At 45.7% G+C, this 20,974-nt stretch overlaps 1 protein-coding gene across 4 annotated transcripts in view; it reads left to right on the top strand.

Moving 5' to 3' along the window:
• RALGAPA1 (Ral GTPase activating protein catalytic subunit alpha 1) overlaps positions 1-20,974 on the top strand; it is a 575,362-nt gene that overhangs the window by 285,976 nt on the left and 268,412 nt on the right. For all 4 annotated transcript variants that reach the window (XM_078659361.1, XM_078659359.1, XM_078659360.1 and 1 more), the window contains 3 exons: positions 5,065-5,217; positions 14,622-14,815; positions 17,502-17,600. In XM_078659361.1, the coding sequence (XP_078515487.1) occupies positions 5,065-5,217; positions 14,622-14,815; positions 17,502-17,600 (446 nt within the window). The remainder of the gene's footprint in view (positions 1-5,064; positions 5,218-14,621; positions 14,816-17,501; positions 17,601-20,974) is intronic.

Below are 20,974 nucleotides of genomic sequence, written 5' to 3' on the forward strand. Positions count from 1 at the left end.
AAGTAGTGACATCAGCCTTGTATGGGGCAGAGCTGTGGGGCCACTGCCGTTTGGATGCCCTAGCGACAGTGGAAACCAAGCTACTAAAATCCATTATCTCTATTCCACTGAGCACACCATCTGTACCAGTGTTGTTGGATACGGGCTGTAATAACATCAAAGATCAGGCTCAGCTTCGCCTGCTCCTGCTATGGACACGAATCTGGAGGGGTGAAGATCTAAAATCTTATGCTGAGGGTCTGGGGGAAATAATGAGTCTGGGGGTTTGGGCTAAGATCAGATGGTTAAGAGAAACTAAAAAGCTCTTGGAGAAGATTGGACTAGGGGACTGTTGGTCATCACGTTCAGCCCCTCCAAAAGAAGTTGTCAAGGCGCTTTTCTGGAAATGGACGGCGGAGCGCCTAATTACAAACTCGAAGCACTGCAAGTCCACTGTCTCCTTTCTACAAATCAAAGACATTGTGGCCTTTGAACCCTACCTGGACCTGATCACCCTCCCCTTTGACCGAGCCCTTTATTTTAAATTTAGAGTTGGATCCCTCCCGCTAGGTGCTGTGGTATCGAATTGGACATCAGCGGCCCGTTCTTCCCCAAATTGTGCATGTTGCCCGAACAGGGTTGAGTCTATTGCGCATGTCCTATTTGAATGCCCGGACTATGCCAGGCCTAGGAGCTTTTGGTTGAAACCTCTCTTCCGAAATATGGGCACACGTAGCCACCTAGTTGCCTTGCGTATCCTAACTACGGACACTTCCCCCCCCATTGTGTGTGGAATATCAAAATTTTTAAAACAGTTTTGGCTTATTCGATGTAAGAGATTGTCAGTAGCGGTTTAATCCTTTTTTTAGCTAATTTATATTGGGCACTTCATGTCCTTTTATCCTTTTTAAATGAGTTCTTATACTGACTTCTTAAAGCAATGTTTTTTTTGTACACTGTAATGATTGTATTGTAAATGTGCTTATAAGATATCTTGCATATCGAATAAAAGCTTATGACTGACTGAAGTAAAAGACAGAATCTAAGGATGTGAGGGAGATAAGAGGCATGACAGACTTAGCCTATTCGGGCAGCTCTCAGCAATGAAGGTGGGAGCACCACCAACAATTTTGAATGGTTTTAGTACCAAGACCACACATGCATCCCAGCAGTACCAGATTTGAGCCGCGGGTTGCCAGTGTGCACTGGTGCTACTTATTTATGGGAATCAGGACAGTTTAAGTTTGTCCTGCATGGCGGTCCCGACAATTAAATATTTCAAATATTTTGCTAGTTTGGCGGAGAACCTTAATTCTGAGAGCTGCCAGCCCGCATTGGGTCTAAATGCATGCATGTATGCATTCTGCTGAGAAAAAAGACCATGAACCTTGCTGCACTGGTGTTTTCTTTTCTGTCAGGGGCTCAGCCCATTACCCTCTCCAAATGGAACCATGGAATACTTCTGAGTGCTCTACTTTCACCCCACTGCCTGCATTGTCATTTTAAGAGGATTGTGGTCCAAGATAGTGTGAGCTAGGTATTCCATCTCGACTATCGTCTTGTGTAGCGTGATGGTGCAGAGAAACAGGTACAACCTTGTGTGCATTCGGTGCAGCTGAGAATAGGAGTATTTTCTACGGGTTGGAATTATTACCCTTCACACATCCCACATCTGCATATTCTATATCCATTATTGGAAGGAATGTGATATTGTGATGCAGGTTGCTCCACGTAGTGGTGATGTAGATCGGTCCATGTTTGTGTCTGTAACATAAAAAGTCATCCCCCCATCCCCTTCAGTATGTCATATAGTAGCACTAGGGTTATTAGCTTCAGAAAGCCAATGTGTTCCGAGTTGGGTGCATATAGTGATTCTACTTTCAGAGGGTCTCCATCGAGCTGCCTCTCACGGATAACCTAACGGCCCTCCAGATCCAACTTGCTTGAGACAACCTGTAGTGGGACCCCCGAGGCTATCCATATTAGCGTACCCCTTGCGTAGTAAATGGGGCCGTATGTCTGCCTCCCCAGCCCAGAACAGCGAAGGGATTGCGACTGTGTTGTAGCACTTTTGCTACCACTTGTGCATGTTCAGTTACTTCAAAATGTTGCGGCTCGCACGAAGTCTAGTTTTCCTTTCCCGCTGGCAATTGCGCTCTCCTCTGCGGGCTGCTTTGTCACCATCCACGGTCATCTGTACTTCATTTTGTTGTCGACCTGTCCATGCCTCCTTGGGGGATTGAAAGAAGAGAGTTGTTTCTCCATCTACCACCCTAAGTTTAGCTGGTAAGAGGAGAGCATATTTCAGGCCTAGTTGTCTCTTCTCAGCTACGTAGGAATTACGGCGCAGTTGTACTTCTGCTTTGTAGTCAGCATAGGCTGTAATGGTAACACCCTCGCAGAAACATGGAAGATCTGAAGATCTGCAAGATAAGATCCTGGTCTCTATAATTTAGTAGTGTGGCAATTGCTGACCGGGGATTCGATCAAGGTGGTGGCAAACATTCTGGGATGAAAAGTGCCATTTCAGTGTAGAAGAACTTAGGAAGTTGACCCTCCCGCACCATTTCAGACAGCCATTTCTCAAGGAACAGCTCAATGTTGGGACCCTCGGGTCGTTCAGGTATACCCAGGAGGTGTATATGGTTTCTCCGCAAAGGGACATCTGTGTCTTCTGCTAATGACTGTTATCGAGTCACTTCTGTTCACAGGAGTTGGAGCTTAGATTGCACCTCTTGTAGTGTGCGCCGCATGTAATTGAGGAACGATTCTGAATCATCTGCTCATTCCACTAATTTTTTAATGATCTGTCCAGAGTAGATTCACCTCTAACTTGACCACCTCTATCCTGGATTCTAGTGAGTCCCCTGTATCCAGGACTGCTGGCAGGATCTTTTCAAATGGTTTGGAACGTTTTTTGAGAGTGGATTCCAGGTTACTCAGCGGGCCACTTGCTGCCGGGTCGATGTTGCATAAAGTTCCATGATATATTTTTTCGCGGTATTGGGCAGTTTCCCTCTTTGGTTTTCACCATTCTTGCATATAGATATGTAGCTCATGAACAAACTGCAATTTGTCTCACAGTACCTGTCCTGTCGTAACAAAAAGGCACAGCTATTGCGAGGACAGTTCTGGGTCACTCTGTTCCTGGGGCGATGCAACAGTGTGTACCTGGTGGCAGTCGATTGGGCGATGACTTGCGCTTATAAGGCATGGTTAGCTACCTATCCACTATGCTGGACCCCCCACCAGGAAGAAAGAGTGAGGGGGGGCAGCGATTGCTCCTGCTGAGTGCTCTTGCACAGTGTGGAGCATCTCCTGCCATGCAGCCCTCTCGCCCATGGGTCGGATTTACCCTCGCTCTGGCCCGTTTTCAGTCGTGATTAGGCCATTGTCACTATATGGTATGGGCACCCCCCCCCCCCATATGTCACAATCAGTCACAACTCCCAGTGCCTGGGCACACGTGGTGCCAGTGGTAGGAACAGTATTTTTAATGCTCTCCAATGCTGCAGTGAGCAGGTCATCAGTCAGTGCCTCTGCTCGCTGTATGCGGGATTGCAGGTCGCCAATGCCTTCCAATCCCTCAATTCTACTTCATACCTTGTCCCCTTTTGCGCACCCGAGGGGAATCAGAAGATCCACGACCGCCAAACCCCATGCACACTGCGGGCCCAGGTTGCATGTTTCCCTCCTCACCTTTTGTGTGGGCATACTGGGGTTCCCGCTGGGCACTTTGAGTGAAGTCTGTGTCGGTATTGGCAGCGGCCAGTCCATCCACGCCATCTGCTGCAACTGTGCTTTCCCAGCTACTGCCCGACTGTTCAGCGCAGGAATGCGGGCCGCCTGGCTGCTCCTGCTCGGCTTCCAGTCACGGCTTGCGGTCCTGAGCCACGCTGGCACTCCCCACGCACCGGTCACCACACATTCCATGTGGTCAAGGCGCTTCGGCTTCCCAGCTGTGCCTCCATCAGTGAGGCCATGGCCACTTCTATTACAGGCACCGGTCACTAAATGATAGTTGTCCGGCCTTTGGGCTGAGCCATGTAATTTTGTTCCACTTGCTCCCATGGTATCTGTTGATGTAATTTGTGCATGGGTAGACAAGGGTGCTGTAAGGATAATGCAGGATATTTTAGCGGGCCTTGCAGAGAGCTCAGAGCTGCGTCTGTTCCGGTCGCCATCTTGGCCAAGCCCCAGGTTTGAGTCATCCGCATCCTCATAGCCATTGCCACTGACATTTGGCACCAGAAGAATGCCATCTTGCTCCCCCTGTGATTGGGCCTCCTGGACCTGAAGGTGAAGAGAATCCACCACCCAGCCCAGTAGCTGCTCAGTTTGAGCACCTGTCTTCTGATGAGCTACACTTAGCCCAACTCCCCTCTAGTCTGGTAGCCTGACTGTTTCTGCAGAAAGGAAATTTACTAGCAGGTCCCAGTAAAAAGGGAGCAGTTAAGCTTTTGTTATTGGGTGTTGCCTAAGTGCATTAGACCATCTCACTTGCTCCATCAGCAAACTGATGAATCCTATATTACCGTCAGGGGCCTAGAAACATTTATCATCTAATGGGTCCTATGTTGCATATTTTGTGAAATACTTCATTGCCTTCCAAGGTATCAAAGATTGGTTGTTGGTCCCTGAACCTCCCATTGCGTGCCTTCAGCCCTAGGCAAGGTTAGTGTTCATTGCCTAGTGAGGGCTCTAGGTCCTTTTCACTTGCTAGGGGTCAAAAATGTTTCTTGCCTACCGGAACCGTCATCTGACCGCCTGCCTAAACATAGTGTCGTTTGGAGCAATTTTCCCTCGTCTGGGAGTCTAAATAGTGAACATGTCCCTTGACTGCTCGTTATGGGCCTGGCCGTCCAGATATTCTGGGTCAACCCCAGAATCTTTATCAACTGTGATATTTCTAGACTCACTTGTGTCCTCCACATCTTTCGTACACTCCCAGAACTCTGCGCACATCTGTAATGCACCATACCACTGTCTGCTTGCCCTGGTGTCTGTGTTTGGGTGTCCTTTGTGCAGTAGAAGTCAGTGCTGTACTGAGCTCTCAATCATCTTTCTTCTTGTTGTTTATTCCAGGCTCTGAAAGTGGCTCTCCAGCGCTTTCTGCCACTGGCTCCAGATCTCACAGCGCCTCGCCAGCCACCCTCAGTGCCGATCACTTGGGCCAGAGGGATTTCCAGCTGGAGGAGAAACTGCAGACCTCGGTCCTGCAGACACCAGATGACCTGGGTAAGGATTCACAAGAGCATCTCCTGTCCAGCCGTCATACTTTAAGTATATTTTTGTGGCTGGGAGCATTTAGCCTGCTGTAATTCCTTCTTAATGTTCATCTCTTCTGTGAGTTGAAAACCAGGCATGTCTCTCTGAGAACTTAATATAATTCAGCAAAACTGTCCTCATGTGATGCGTAACTGTGCAAAATACAGGAACCCTTTATAATTGTGCCACAGCGACTTGTGGATTGTGAGTTCATAATGTGGCCCACCTAAGCAGCTTACACATGGAGATATTGACTGATTACTGTTCCTCATTGTTGTGTTTATTTCCATGCTTTTTCAGGCACTCCACAAATGTATTTGTTTCCAGGGGAGGGGCAGTCCTAGGTTTTTCTCTGACCTGAGGGCTGCCTGTTGAACAACAGGAAAGTTGCATGTCTGTGTGGATGAACGTGTTTATGTTCCTGGAGTAAAGAAGGATTGGTTGATGACTTAGTTGTACTAGCAAGGTTTTTTGTTATCCTCAGAACGTCTGCACATAACTAGCACAGGAGAAGAAAACAGGTTGAGGTTTCTAAAGTTGCTTATGATGCTTTAGAGGCAAGATAGAGAGGTCTGAAGGAACCTTGGTAAACACTGCAGGGAATGGGCAGAATTGGACGTTAGCTTGTTTAGCTTTAGTCTGTGCTCTTGCTTTTTGCTTTCCTAGGAGGTATAAGATGCTTGGGAGGTAAAATAGAAGGCTCCAGAGGAAGCCTGGTGAATATTGCCGGGAAAGGAATGAATCGGAGATCAGTTGATCAGGTTTGCTCCATGCTTTCTCTCTTTGAGGAAGGGTTTGATCCCTGCCATTGTGGGATCCGAGAGCCACACTGGCAGTTTATATCTTTCTTAGAGGGTGTCCAAGGCTGCATAGAGAGAGTGTTTTGCTTAAGAGGTTCTGCCATTGCCTATGATTTGGGCTTTTTCTACATCTTGTTTGTGAAAAAAACCTTTTGGTCAGAGTGTGGTTGACATTGCTGTCCAGGAAAAACAATATCTGCATATAAAGTGTAAGCAATGCGAGGCATTGAATGTTCCTATGCGTGTTGAAGTCCAAAAGAAAAAGTGCAGTATTGATAGTTATCCAGGAAATCTCTAATTTTTTAAGAGACTGTCAGAGGCAGGAAGATTTTACGTTCAGCCTTGAGGATGCTGATAGTAGCTGCCTACCTACTAGGGAGTGGTGGGGAGTTCCAAGGTTTTGGAGCAGCTTCTGAAAAGTCTTGCATCAAGATCCAGTGTTCAGCAAACCTTGGAAGTTCCAGACACGTTAAGTGTTGGCCAAGCGTGCACATGCAGTGAGCGCAATGATCGTGACATGTGTTGCTCTGCATACTCCTGCCATCTGATGTTGGGCTTCGACGTGTACAACTTTTGTGCTAGAAGAAGTCTTTCGTGTCACGAGGTTTAGTGACTCCCCCCTTAGTTGGCAGTGCGCATGGACATCGACTCCATGGTTAAATTTTTTCTTTTTCTGCCGGCGGGTTCTGACGTGCTACGCCTGGACTCTGAGTCAACGCCACGTGATGATCTTTGCCGGGGCCTCTCGAGTTCTCTATTTCCAATACTCTTCGAATAATCAGACACCCGTTATTCTCAATATTGTGGTCCACCACTGCACATCAGTGTTGAAGGTGATCCTCTTGCCTGTGCTGAGACTCGACCCTGGTCGGGCCCTTTTCCACAAGTCTCGTGTTCACAAATGGTCTTGTCTTATCGGAAAAAACCTTTTTCAGATACTGTCCACAGTGCCATTCAAATTATTTGTGGACAGACCAGCCCCCCATCTGCAATGTGTGTCTTTCCTTGTACATTAACAAGACCTTCTGGCTCTGCTTGCCTCCCGTTCTGGTCAAAGATGAACATCCATAACCATTGTGACTGTCGGCTCGCACGGTGCACCGTGGAACAGCAGCGAGATGAGGAGAACTCTGATATCTTCAGGGAGGACATCAACCGGGAGCACGTCGAGGATGATGTGAAAACCGGGCAAGTAGCAGCTTTCAACCAAGACCCTGAGTCACTGCCAGACTCTGAGAACCCAGACCTGCAGTCAACATTGGCTTAATATGTCTCTGTGAATACCACCAGGGACTCACCACCCCTCCAGGAGCAGGGCTTCCAGCCCTCATTCGTAGTCACAGCCTCCCAGGCTGCCACTGCACTCCAGCCATGGCTGGCTCCTATATAAGGCTTCAGAGCCGCACAAGACCTAGCCTCCCTCAACGCCAACAAAATCTTTGGTGCCCACCAGCAGGTTAGCATTGAAGGACATTTTTGAGCCGAAACCAGCATCAGCGTCAAATGACTTCAGACCCGGAGCGAGCGTTGACGTGGAAAAACGACTTTGTAGCATAAACGAGCGTAAACTTTCAAAGTGACTTTGAGGCCCAAACAGACTCTGGAGCCCATTCAACCATCCGAGGCAGACTCCGATAGCCAGCAACTCCCTATCCTTCAGTGCCTTAAGAAGGAACTGGACTCCGGGCAGTGACGTCTCTTTAACCATTCATTTATTTATTGGGTTTTTTATAGTGTGAACATGGCCCATCCGGGTATCCGAGCCATGTACAAATAACAATCAAGTCATACATAATGGGAAAAGAGAAAAACAATGGCCTCTTTGGGCAATATCCCACCAGCTCACATATGGAGAGCGGCCACCTGGTCAACCCCACATGTGTTCTCCAAACATTAAAATTAAAAATCGCCTGCATGACGCATAAAGCCATACATCACAACACCCTAATGTATCTGACCCAGAAATTGGAGCTTTCGTGTGGAAACAGATCATCCAGGAGTGCCACCAGCCTTCTTATAAAGCCTCAAAGATTTGCCAAGAAGAAAACATATAACCGCGCCTTCTCTGGTATTGCTCCAAGGATTTGGAATGCACTACCCCCAGAAACCAGACTTAACCCTCAACCGCCTACTTCAAAAGAGAAGTCAAATCTCTTCTCATGTCGAAATTTACTTGAACATTGAATGGGACTCTTAGAACAACCAGCGGGAACATAAGACTTTATTTTGAAATACTATGTTTCTTTTGTACATTGTCTCTTTTGTTTAATTACCTCACTTGTAAAGCACTCTGATACCCGCAAGGGTCATGTTCGCGCTATATAAAACCTTCAAAATATATAAATATATATATATAATCAATCATTAAGCATATCAGTTCAAAGATCCACGGGAGTCCACCCATCGCTAGCCAAGCTGAAGCAGGATCAAGTCTCCTAGCGAAGGAAGCTATGCAACAAGAGCTTTTTTGCTTCTTTTTTGAAGTAGGCAGTCGAGGGGCTTGTCCTGATTTCAGGTGGTAAAGTGTTGAAGGCCGGAGAAAGAACGGTTTTAGGTTTTCTTGTTTTTGAACCTCTGAGGTTTCAGTAGTAGGGCATCAGTGCTTCTTAAGGAGCGACTATCCTTGGATAGCTCGAGTTTTTGGGCCAAGTAGAAAGGAGTGTTCTTGTGAAGGGCTTTGTGCGTCATGCAGGCAATCTTCAATTGGATTCTAGCTTCATACAGAAGCCTTTTTAGATGTTTTAGATCTGGAGTGATGTGTTTGATTCTCCTGGATCCTGCTAGGAGTCTGGCAGCTGAGTTCAGTATGGCCTGTAACTGTGCCAACTTTACTTTGGCTGGGCCAACAGGAGTGGCACTCCCGTAATCTAATCTGGAGATGTCTAGAGATTGTACTTGTAGGAAAGTAGCCCATTTTGACATGGCCACCCCCTTTTTTGCATGGTAAATTATGTAATTTCGACAGGAAGTGCACTGGGTGCCTGCTTACCAGGTCCCCAGTGCCAGACCTCTTTCCTAAAACTGTACAGTTGTTTCCCCCACTTGGCAAAACCTTTACCATCCTCTAAGTCCCTAGTTGGTACCTAGGGCCCAAGGTACTAAAGAGGGTGCTAAGGGCTGCAGCACACATTGTGCCACCCTAAGGGACCCTCACCAAACAGCCTGCAGTGGCAGCAGTTCATGTGTGTCTGGGTGCAGACAAAAGTGAATACAACATGTCACACATCACTGTGTGCCATGTCCCCCTAACTCTGCATGTAATATTTGTAAGGTATCCCTACAGCAGGCCTGTCAGCCCTGTGGCCTGGGTGCTTAACATTTCATGTGAGGCCATGAAAACATAAGCTTATATGCCCCGATGCCGGTCCGTCCCATTACTGCCAGTACAAGTCACCTCTCACCTTGCCGCCTCCAAGTGCAGTGTTAAAACCCTACTAAAGAAGTTCAACACTTTCTGGAAAATCATATTAACACCCACACTTCAACTAATACAAGCAAGTTCACCAAGCCTGTTTCTCCACATAGACCGACCCCTGCTTGTAGTGTCTCACAACGATCCTCCTTCAAAGCCCGTCTCTCATAGATCCTGCTGACCTACTCTTCTGCCTCGAAGCCACCTCGGATGAAAATGTCCTACTCTAACCCTGCAGCAGAGCTCTCTGGAGAGGCCATCTTAACTCTACTCAAGATAGTCAATCCCACCCTCACTCAGGGCATATTTGCAGAAGCACTCAAGGAGACCACAGATCCCCAAACCTACCCTAGATTCTTGTGACCTTGCCAATGACGGGCCCATCGCTCACCTAACCTTCATTGGCAGAGTCATTGAAAAAGCAATCTGTGCAAAGCCAAGACCACATAGTTGCCAACAACCTTCTGCAAGGCTACAAGTCGGGCTTCAGGTCACAGTATAGAATAGAGGCGGGTACCTTACACATGGTAGATGAGGCTCCCCTGGCCACAGATTGACAGCCGCCTCCCAATCTCGCTGAACCTCTCCGCTACCTTGAACACAATTGACCATCTCATCCATATATCGAAGTCTTGAAGGGGATTGTCTGGGAACCTCCTTCTGTGCTCCTTCTCCTGCCTTTTCACCTAACATAAGTTCATTCACATTGACACCTCCAGTCCCCCAAAGATCCCTACTGTCCCAGGTGTCCCTCTGGATTTCATTTTGTCCCCTGTCATTTTAGCCTCAATATCTAGCCCCAAACAGAAGTAACATCCTCCTATGCGCACATGATGTATACCTCTGCTGCTCCGCTGCAGACATCCAAAGCCGCACGCTGCCTGATCCTCATCCAGATCCTACCAGAAGGGCAACTCTGCCGTAACACAATTCCTGTTACTTGCCAAGAACAACAAGCAAGAGATAGTCCAGATCTGCCCTAATATGTAGCTTGAAAGCATCAAGCCCCATCTTTCACCCAACTTAAAGTCCACTTCATCCATCCTGGACATTGACCCCACCCTCACGGAACACAAAGACGACTTGTACCAGCTGTCTCTAAAGTAGGTGAAACTTTTCTTCCGAGAAAGTGACCTCAGAACTGGAACTGCTGTTTAAGCCTTCGCGTTCCTTAATTCAGGGTGACATTGATGATGTAGAAGTAACATTTAATGTAGTTGTGTGCTGTTGGTGGACCATGGATTGCTGCACCATACTTTTCATGGAAACACTGAAAATCTTTTTAAATTGGTGAAAGGGGGGATGATTTGGAGCTGGTCTGAGTGTGTTTTCTGCATTGTCTATGCACCCTGTAGTGTCCAGTGTTCTGCCTGAAAGAAAATAGTGAGAATGTCCCATGAGACCACACTCCTGCCAAGAAAATGTAGGATGTCTCTTCAGCAGATATTTCCTCCCATCGAGGAAGACCGGTGGCTCTGTTGATAAGTCTGGAATCCCTAGTTGTGTGTTCTTCTACATCCTTCTCAGTGAATGTTTCTCAGGTGTTAGGTGGGGGACTCTTTCTTGCTTTTTTGGTGTCTTGGACAGGGTTCGCCAAGTGCCTCGGGGTGGTAACCCCTCAACTCTATAGAAAATGGATTTCTATTCACCTTCTTGCGGATGACTAGTTGATGCGAAGGAGGAGAGGATCCTTCCTCCTCCCTACACTGATTCACAAGAGTTGCTTGTCGTTCAAGGGCAGTGTCTAAGAGGGAGTTTGGAGGTGCTTTATGTAACAATTGCATTCAGCATTTTCTGTTTCTGAATACCAGGTTAAGTCATTGGCATTTGCATGGCTTGATCCCCCCACTATTAGTGTGGTCTTTTAACCCATTGGCTGTTCTCACAGTTCTAACATTTTTATTGCAGACAGTAGTCTGATTCGACTTGTGAGTGTTTCTTTCGGGTTTTGTGTTTACCACATTGCTCTAGGTTGAGTGGTAAAATCTTATTAGTTGAGGTAAGGGTTTTTATTTAGAGTCGGAGTTGTGCGCCATAGGGCTTCACTAATTACTTACACGTTGCTTGTGATGATTTGAGGCTGCTTAAAGGGCTATTTCATTTATAAATGGCACCAAACAGTAGGGGATAGAAATGCTAAGATTGTCCTCAAACAGCAGCTACAAGGCCCCATAGCTGCTGGATCCTGGGAGGGAATTCACAAGTGACATGCCTTTCTAAGAGGAAGAAGCAGCGATATCGATCATCCCGGATGGGTCTTCAAAGATGAGAAGCTCTTCTAGATTCAGCAGCAGTAGAAGGGTTCTAATCCATGTCAGCAGACTGGAACTCAGAGGAGTAACTCCGGTTCAGAAAGGATTCCTGCTCCGGATTCATGGTTCAACAGATGTCAGTGCTAGTACCGAATGAGGACACATAAAGACTATATACTACGTCACTGGTGGTACATGACTGCAAGTTTGTGGATTTGGACTCTAAAGATATGCTTTCATATGGAGCAAATCACTACATAAACTCTACTCGTGGTGCTCTGGGAAGAGCCAGAATGAGTGTCTTCAATTCATGGAGAGATCAGATGTTGGTTTGTTTGTGAAGTAGAAACGGTGGCTCTCTGAACGTCACACCCATGTTCCAAGAACCAGAGCAGCTCTGTTGATCCCGAAGCCAAAGACATTGATTTAACTTTCTTTTCTGGACACAAATGCAAGGCGTTCCAGAACCTTGAGACATGTCTTATGCCTTTCATAGTCTTGGCCCCATTACGCTTTGCTAATGGCAGCCTCTTTGGCGTCTTCACTTGGCGGCTAATCTTTTTGTCGGCCATCGCAATGCAACATCAATTAACTTCAAAGCTGCTTCCTATCCTTATGCCAATACTGAAAGAAGGGACGCACCCCTCCAGAATTTGTAACCTTTTGACTGAAAGATTCTGAATTTTAACGTTTAAGAAAGGATACAGCCTACTGAGATGCCATGGCGCTGCCATGCTAGCAGAATCACTCCTGCACTCAGGCGTTCACTTTTGTTCTGTGCATATTTGTCAGATCTTGCTGCAGTAAGAAATGATCCTTCTCAATGTTTTTGTCATTCCTGTAATCAGAAACCTCTTAGTTGTTTTTTGTGTAGTGTTCATCTCCATTAGGAGACATATCCTGCTTTAAATGTAAGCCTAGTGTTTACCAAATGTATGGGACCTTCCTTTAAACCTATGCTAAGTTGGAATTAGGCTATATTTTCTTTGGAACTTGGCGTTGTGAAATATGTATACAGTATCTGTTCAGAGGTTGAATAAAGTCTAGTCCTGCTCTGTGGAAGAGCCTTCAAGATATTTCTTCTAATATCATAAACTTGTCTTTCCTCTCTACTGTGAAATCAGGTTTCCATTTGCATCAGGCGGTGCATTTATTTGTTTTTTTTACTCCTATTTTACCTGGCGAGCAATGTCCGTATACATTACGTGTTATATGAACGTTGAAGCTCTACATACATATATCTATAGACATTCGATAATGCACACAACGTTTCATAGGCTGGTCTGACTGTAAAGGCTCCTGCACCAAAGTAAATGAGAGATGGATAGTGTTTTGCATTCATTTCCATGACGAAAACTCTTACAAACACCTCCTAGCGAGGCCTTGAATCCTCTCTATTAGGAAGAAGGTTGCAAACCAAATCTGTTAGTTTGTCATCATTACTGAGCCATGTTATGCTACTAACAATAACAATATCTTGTTTCCAATATGGAGATTCTTACCACACGTCTGCCACTTCCGTACTGTAAATAATATGTGGCGCTACTACCTGTATGAATGAAATTACATTTTCCATCCTTCTACGGTTGGAAGGCGAGGTCGACATTGCTGGGATTCAAACCCCTCGCAGATCCACAACTAGGGGCTGCTTTAGACTTCAGAGTAACCGCCCTCTAAGTTTAGAGCTGTCCGCCGACACACGGACATCTCTTACATTGGCAGGAAGCTCTGTCATGGTGGTTCCTGAAAATGTATTGAAAGTGTGCTGCACGGCTCTTTCAGCATGTTGGCGCCAACCGGCACACTTTCAATATCCTTTTTTTGTTTCTATTAACAAAATTCCAAGCAGGATTTTCTTTGAAAAAAATAAATAAAACAATGACCCCCCATGCCATGGAAGTTTTTCCCCATGACTCACGGGGCATTGAAATGCTTTTACTTTCACTTGCAGACACATTTTGAATGTCAGTTTGTGAAATAAATCCTGGCCATTTGTTTGTCCACTCTGGACGGACTAATGGCCAAACCTCCGATGAGCCTTCCTCTGTTGGTCCGTTGGAGTATGTCAGCGGTGGAGCCGGAGTAGTCTCTGTCACTGACATACTTCAGTTCCACCTGACTCTAAATGAGGCGGACAGAACTTCAGTATAAAGGAGAGGGCCCTCCGGTGCTGCTGTGAAGGAGTATCTTCTCCCCAAACTCTAAAAAAGGCCCATTGTTGACTGACCAGGGTTTTACTGAGCTGTCCTGCTGACACAAACCACTACTTGAGGCCAGTCCATACATTCGCCAAATTTTATAACCTAGATTTGCATGCGCGAATGCTTCAACAGATGGTTCAGACGGCCCTTAGGAGCCCACTTCACTTTGTCGTTGCTTCAGAGCAGCGGCCATTAAAGAGGGTTTATGATTGTCTGTATGGCCTGTTTTTTTGACGAGAGAAGATTTTTTTTTTTTTATTATTTGTCGTTTATTTTTAATAGGGTTTAAAAAATGTTGGTATAACTATGGTTGTGTCTCTACCTATTTGCAGTCTAACCTCCACTTATCTTGTTGTATTGCACTTTTAAAACTTTTTTTCTCGCCACCCCAGCCCGTGATCCTGACTTTTTACCTTACGTTAACACCACATTCTTAGAATGTCCACCCACCGCTTTGCTGACATTTCATTCTATTTTCACCTCATTGAGACTTTTCAACTCCCTCACGGTCTCTTTCCACCTCAGCACAGTCAGACACTCTCATACCAATGCAGTCTCTTGTTGTTGCACTCTGTGGAAGCCCCAGTCCCCTCCTGGCAGTCTCACGCCACATTAAGCCACTTATCACCTTGCAATGGTGACTTCATCTCATTCCATTCTCCCCTCTTCTCCATGTATCTGACCGCCTCCTTTTCTTCCCCTCTTGTAGAGACCAGTGACTTCCAGTTGGAGTGCTGTAGCGTGATGGCGGGGGGCAGCCTCACGGGCTGGCACGCCGACGTCTCCACCGTCATGTGGCGGAGGATGCTGGGAATCTTGGGGGACGTCAATAACATTGCCAACCCGGAGATCCACGCGCAGGTGTTTGATTACCTGTGTGAGCTGTGGCAGAATCTGGCAAAGGTGAGTCAACATCAGGTGTCCAAAGCATGCAAGTGGGGCGTTCTGCAGAACATGCCCCCTCCTCACAGGCTGGGGCACAGTACGCTCACACCAGGGTAGGCAGCCTGGTGGCCCCTCTACAGGGAGGGAGCCGAGAGCTCTTTCACCGGGGATGAAGTGATCTCACTCCAGAAGGACTGAAAGCCTCTGGTGGAGAAGTGGGCCAGAAATAGTAAACGCTCAATGCTCTACACCCGCGCCACATCTCGGTACATCTTAACTCGCAGACCATAAAAAAACAAATATTCACGTTGTAGCCCTGGCGCACCACTATGGTCAAATAGCTGAGATGAAGACTGGAACATTGCAGACGATAATAGACGGTAAGTTTGCGTGCAGCTCTGTCTTTTGACAGAGAGGTAGAATTTAATGCACCGACAAAAGAAATTCTATAACAACTAAAAGTAAGCAGCCAGCAGGATTGTAGAGCTAAAATATAGATGTTTGGAACCCAGTTGCATTGAGGATGGTGAGGGGTGCAAGGCTAGGGACCTGGCAGCGAATGGCAGAGCTCAGTGAGGTTACCAGAGGTTGTCTGTAGAGTTTGGTGGGCAGGCTACGCTCTCAAAATGTGCCTGCTACCGGAGTACAAGTGCCATTGACTATAGTACACTCGTAACATACAGACCACACGTGTCTCATGGCGTTGACGGCATACCTTGTCGCAGAACTGTAAATAAAGTCATCTATAAGCGTTGAGGTTCTTCTGACCAGTAGCTCAGGGTATCTGTTGAGGGTACTTAAACCTTGAAGTCTCAGCTTTTGCTCGCAAACTGTTTAGTTTGCGAGATATTAGTCCCTCCTCTCAGCAGTGTCAGGAATTCAACACAGCAGCACTACTTCTTGACCTAATGTTAAAGGCCAATGTCATTTTTACTCTTCAAGATTAATGACAACACTGTGTTCTTGTCGGATTGGGGACGCGTTGTATGAAGTGATCGGTCCAGACCGTGTTTTTTTAAATTTCTTTATTGGATTTTAACATAAAGAGAGAAAAGAAAAATAATAACTAAGCAAAAGATACAATCAGTCAAAATAAAACAGATCACATAATTATCTGTTACATCATTACTATGCCTGCAGGGTCACATTGATACAACGAACCTAAGGAGAAAAGAAAGAGAGAAAACCAAGCATTGGCATAACCAATAGGTCTCGTTTTTGGGACCTTCTAAGTATTTAGTTATGCAGCACAATATCCTTGGTGCAACCACGTCAAATGTTGCATGGCTAAACACTTATAAGGTCCCAAAGGCGAGACCTATTGGCTATGCCAATGCTTGTTCATTAAGGGCTTGTATTGGGCTTTGGTAGATCTGCTATCACCCCTCAGCGCTGCCAGATGCTCCTTAGGATGGTGGTGGACACTCCTCATGGGAAGGCTTCTTACCTCCAAAGGCAGGACTCTCATCTGCAGAAGTCCACAGTTTCCTCCCGCGGCATACCTGCAAGCCACTGTGTTTCCTTTCCTTCTGTGGCTCGTTTACAGACATCGAAAGGAAATCACAGTCACACTTACCCAGATGATTGGCATTTGTGAACTATCACGACCATAAATAGACATGCCGGTCCAGGGATATGCTGCCACAGACGCTTCAGCGCACCCGTGTACTTAGATGTGCGGCTAGCACACACGCACTTATGCACACACGCACTTATGCACACACACTTATGCACACACACACGTATGCACACACGCACTTATGCACACACACTTATGCACCCGCGCACTTATGCACACACGCATGTATGCACACACATACTTATGCCACACGCACTTATGCACACACACACTTATGCACACACACACTTATGCACACACGCACTTATGCACACACGCATGTATGCACACACATACTTATGCCACACGCACTTATGCACACGCACTTATGCACACACGCACTTATGCACACACGCATGTATGCACACACGCACTTATGCACACACGCATGTATGCACACACATACTTATGCACACGCACTTATGCACACACGCACTTATGCACACACGCACTTATGCACACACGCACTTATGCACCCGCGCACTTATGCACACACATACTTATGCCACACACACTTGTGCACATTCTCATGAATAAACGGAGAGAAGGAGGTGAATAAAGTGCTCACATTCTGATTCTGAATTGTCCTGCGTTACGCAATACATTTTTCCAAATATTAAAAGTCCAGCATCCTTTCTTTCTACAAAATGTGAGCCTATCTGTTGCTGCTTCTCTTATGTCTCCCACCCATGTGCTACCCCTGTCCTAGTGACCACGCCTGTGCATGTCACTCTACGTGTTGCCTGAACTATGCAATTATTCGCCCCAATGGTTGTCACTCATTCTGTGCATATTTATACACAATGGACATTGCAGTATGTAAAAATATTATTGCCCCCGGTGTCTCCGCATGCATTTCTGCCAGCGCTGGCCACAGAGATTCTCCGTAAATAATGAATTGGGTGCAGTGTGAGCATAGTAGGTGCACTCTGCTATAAGGATATGGCGGCTCAAGCTTTGCGATGATCTGACATACATCGGCCCGCTCTTCTGATGTTCTTGATCCTCAGATCTCTGACCGACCCCACAAACCTTAACCCCTAGGATCGGCGGCCATTTTATAACTTACCTTTCGTTTTGTTGCAGATCCGGGACAATCTTGGAATATCTCTGGACAACCAGACGTCTCCACCACCCCCGGTGCTGATTCCGCCCCTGCGCATCCTGACACCGTGGCTGTTCCAGGTAAGAGCAGGCAGGAAGCGGGTGATGGATCTGGGATCCGTCTTGAAGACCTACCTGCCCCTACACAGAGTGACACTGACCCCCCGCATCAAGGTGTGATGTGCCTGTATCCGTTCTGTGCACCATCAGGAGGGTTGCCTCCACCAAGGCATTATATGAAAGTCCTGCTTGTTTTCCTGCCTCTTTCTATCGATTATATCAAATCACTGCATCAGTTTGTGCATTCGCTGAACCCTCTGTGTAATGTTTGTGCATTATCTGTCCCGCTGCAGCCCAGTACCCTGCCTCTGCTGGTAGATTGAGCATGCTGCTGCTTTGAGCATTATCTGAATGCCCGCCCTCATTGCTTTTTTACCCCCACGTTTCCCTGCTTCTCTGTATTATTTTAACCTGCTGCTTTTTTCTGGATTACCTTAACGTCCTGCCTCTATCATGCGGTGTTTAGTGTTTGTCATGAACTATGAATAGTCCACTTGTTCATGGAATCCTGGAGCACCTTTACAAAACAATCTCCTATTAGTTTGAAAACAAACTAACGTTATATAGGGCTGGAAGTTATGTTACTGATTTTTCATTTTATTTACGTACCCATTTTCGCAGAAGTGTCTTGGTGCAGCGGAGGGTTTCTTAATATCGGACAAAATCTAGGAGATGCTGAAAGATGCAAGAGTTAGATAATCTCTGATAGGGCTAAACAGCGTTTAACATTTTCATATTGTAAAGCCATGCATTTATTTACTTTCTAAAACATAGGAGATATTTGTTCTGCTCCCTGAGAGGGTGGGAGAGCTTTCTGCAGCCTGTACATAATGTACATAACCCTTGTATCGCTTAGATATCCTCTCCTCCTATGCCTCTTGTAAACCTGTAAAGGTCTCTGATACCCTCACTAGTCTGGCTCACGCTCTATAAAACCTTAAAATAAATAAAGAATGCTCTCTACGTCACTGTTCTTGATCTACGAACCAGTTGAAGGTGTGTTGGGAAGATATTTTTTAGGCAGTAGGTTTGGGTGATTGTTGTGTATTGCTTTGCGGGCAGTAGCCAGGGCTATAAACTTAATTCTGGCTCAAATGTGTGGACGGTGTAAAGATTCAGGGGCTGAGAGCAGGCTTGTGGGACTCATCCTAGCATCCGCATTTTGCACCAGTTGGAGGCGGCGTAGATGTTAGTTAGGCAAAGCTGGAAAGAGTGTGCCTGGTATAGCATGATCTGCATAGGCGCATCCACAGTGGGGATAGAAAGGTTTTTGTAGACGTATGGAAGGATTTGTGTAAGAGTTCACAATTAAACAGAATATGGCAACAACTTTAGAAATCTGTGGGGTGGAGAGAAGCTTTGAGTCGAACTTGTTGTCTAGACTCCAGACCTCTTTAGTTTGAACTGGTGTGGAGCCCACAGCGGGTTAGGAGGCAGCGGGTACCATTGCCCTATTTACAGGAGAAAATGATGTTAAGACAATCTGTCTTACTAGGATTTTGTTTGAGAACATGTATCCCCATCCAACAGTGCATGTGAGAAGACAATACAACACCGTGGATGCCTGTTAGTTGCAATCAGTGGCTGATGGAGGGGAAGCTGAAATGAGCTGCATGTCTTCATTGAACGTGGAACTTGCAGCCCTTGACTGGTGGAGTAATGCTGCCAGGGGTCACATACAGGGATTGAACAGAAAGAGCTTTAAAGAATGGAGCCCTGTGGAGATCCATGGCTCAATTCCTAGTGTTCCACGAAAAGTGAAGACGGGGCCACTTCTTACGTTGTATCTGGCAAGATGATTGAGATCTATTTCCTAGATTTTTAAAATGAAGTTCTTTATTGAAACTTTGGGAGATAACTTTTCTTACATACATCAAAATAATGCCTCAATCGTTGGATTAACCTTCTTATCTCCATGTAGATTTTGATAGTGTTTTTTTTAGCTGATTGTCTTTTTTGATTTTCCCCAAGTTCCAGAATATTTTGCCCCACACTGGGTCCATGTGTGCGTTAACATTTCCCGCCTCGAATGCCTAATTTACTGGTTGTTGTACCTCTAGGGCGGCTTTCATAAGCAAAGCTACGTGCTCGCTACCTTGATCGAAATTTGCACAGACCTCTTCAAAAACATTGAATAAGTCATAAGTGGATATTACATAATTAATGATAAATGGGTCTTTGATTCCTTTTCTAGTTGGGGTAGCTGGTATGTCAGGAGGCACCCCGCCGCTTATTGTTATCCATTGATTCAACTGAGATATTCCAGAGGGACTCACGTACAGCTAAATTAGCATTTGAGACTTTAGCATTAAAACCCCCCAATAATGCCCTGCTGACATTATTTCTATTTCCTTGAATGGTTTCAATTGAATCAAAGATTTGGTTTCTGGTTAAGTAGTGTTGTTGTCCAGGAGGAACATTTATGTTAAACAAAAGAAAAGAGAATCTTTGATAATTTTCAGTTTTGGGGAAAATTAATCTGGATACCTTTTGCATTTAATGGAAAAGGGGCAGGATCTCAAAATCCCATGAAAATTCGGTTGACAATAGAGTTGCAAGTCCTCCTTTTGCGTGCCCTTTAGATCCTGTGTGCGCAGGAGTCGATTACAAAGAAAGAGTCTATAACAAAAGTTACCATTACGCCAGGTTTCATGAAGACAAATTATTGTGGGCTTTTACTCTGTTACTAGTGCTATTTTCCTAAGTCTTTTTGCTTTTATCGCCAGCATTTTTTCGATTTTTCCCTGTTTCGTTGCCTATGTTCGGGTTTGTTTTTTGTCCTTTTTGCTGGTTTTTCCTCATATACCGGTGTGTCTTTGTTTATTCCTTATACTAGGCATCCTTGAACTTCTGGTTCAGAATTATTTACAAGGTCTGAGATTTCAGCTTTGCAGTTGGAATTTCCAGGTTATGGTCTGAGTTACTTGTGTGTTTTTTCCAAGAAGCGATAGCGTTGATTCTAGAATTCCTTGTAATACTTATGATGCTTCAGAAATATGCACAGAATCTCCTGGTGGTTGAAAGGAGATATTCAATATTTAGGTGAACTAGATGGATCGTTAGTATCCGCTGACCGCTCACTCTGCGTGTTATTGTAAAGTATTAATCTTTCCTTCAGTTTTTTATTTCTCCTCTCCTCGACTAATTTACTCAAATCCATGTCAGGGAGAGTGAGATCCGGGGCTGTTATTTCTGAGCGATTCTCTCCATTACTACCAGAATTTGTCCTATGTTCTTGATGCGAAGCACAGGTCATTCCTGACAAAAATTGAGTATTTAAAGGAATTCTCTCAGTTGTTTCGGTTGAGCCCAATGCTTGGGATTTAGCATCTTCTCCCACAATCTCATTCTTTTTTGGGAATTGTCTTCCTGATAGAGAAGATTTCTGTTTAGGG

The sequence above is a fragment of the Lissotriton helveticus genome, chromosome 9, assembly GCF_964261635.1.
Source record: "Lissotriton helveticus chromosome 9, aLisHel1.1, whole genome shotgun sequence".
NCBI lineage: Eukaryota > Metazoa > Chordata > Amphibia > Caudata > Salamandridae > Lissotriton > Lissotriton helveticus.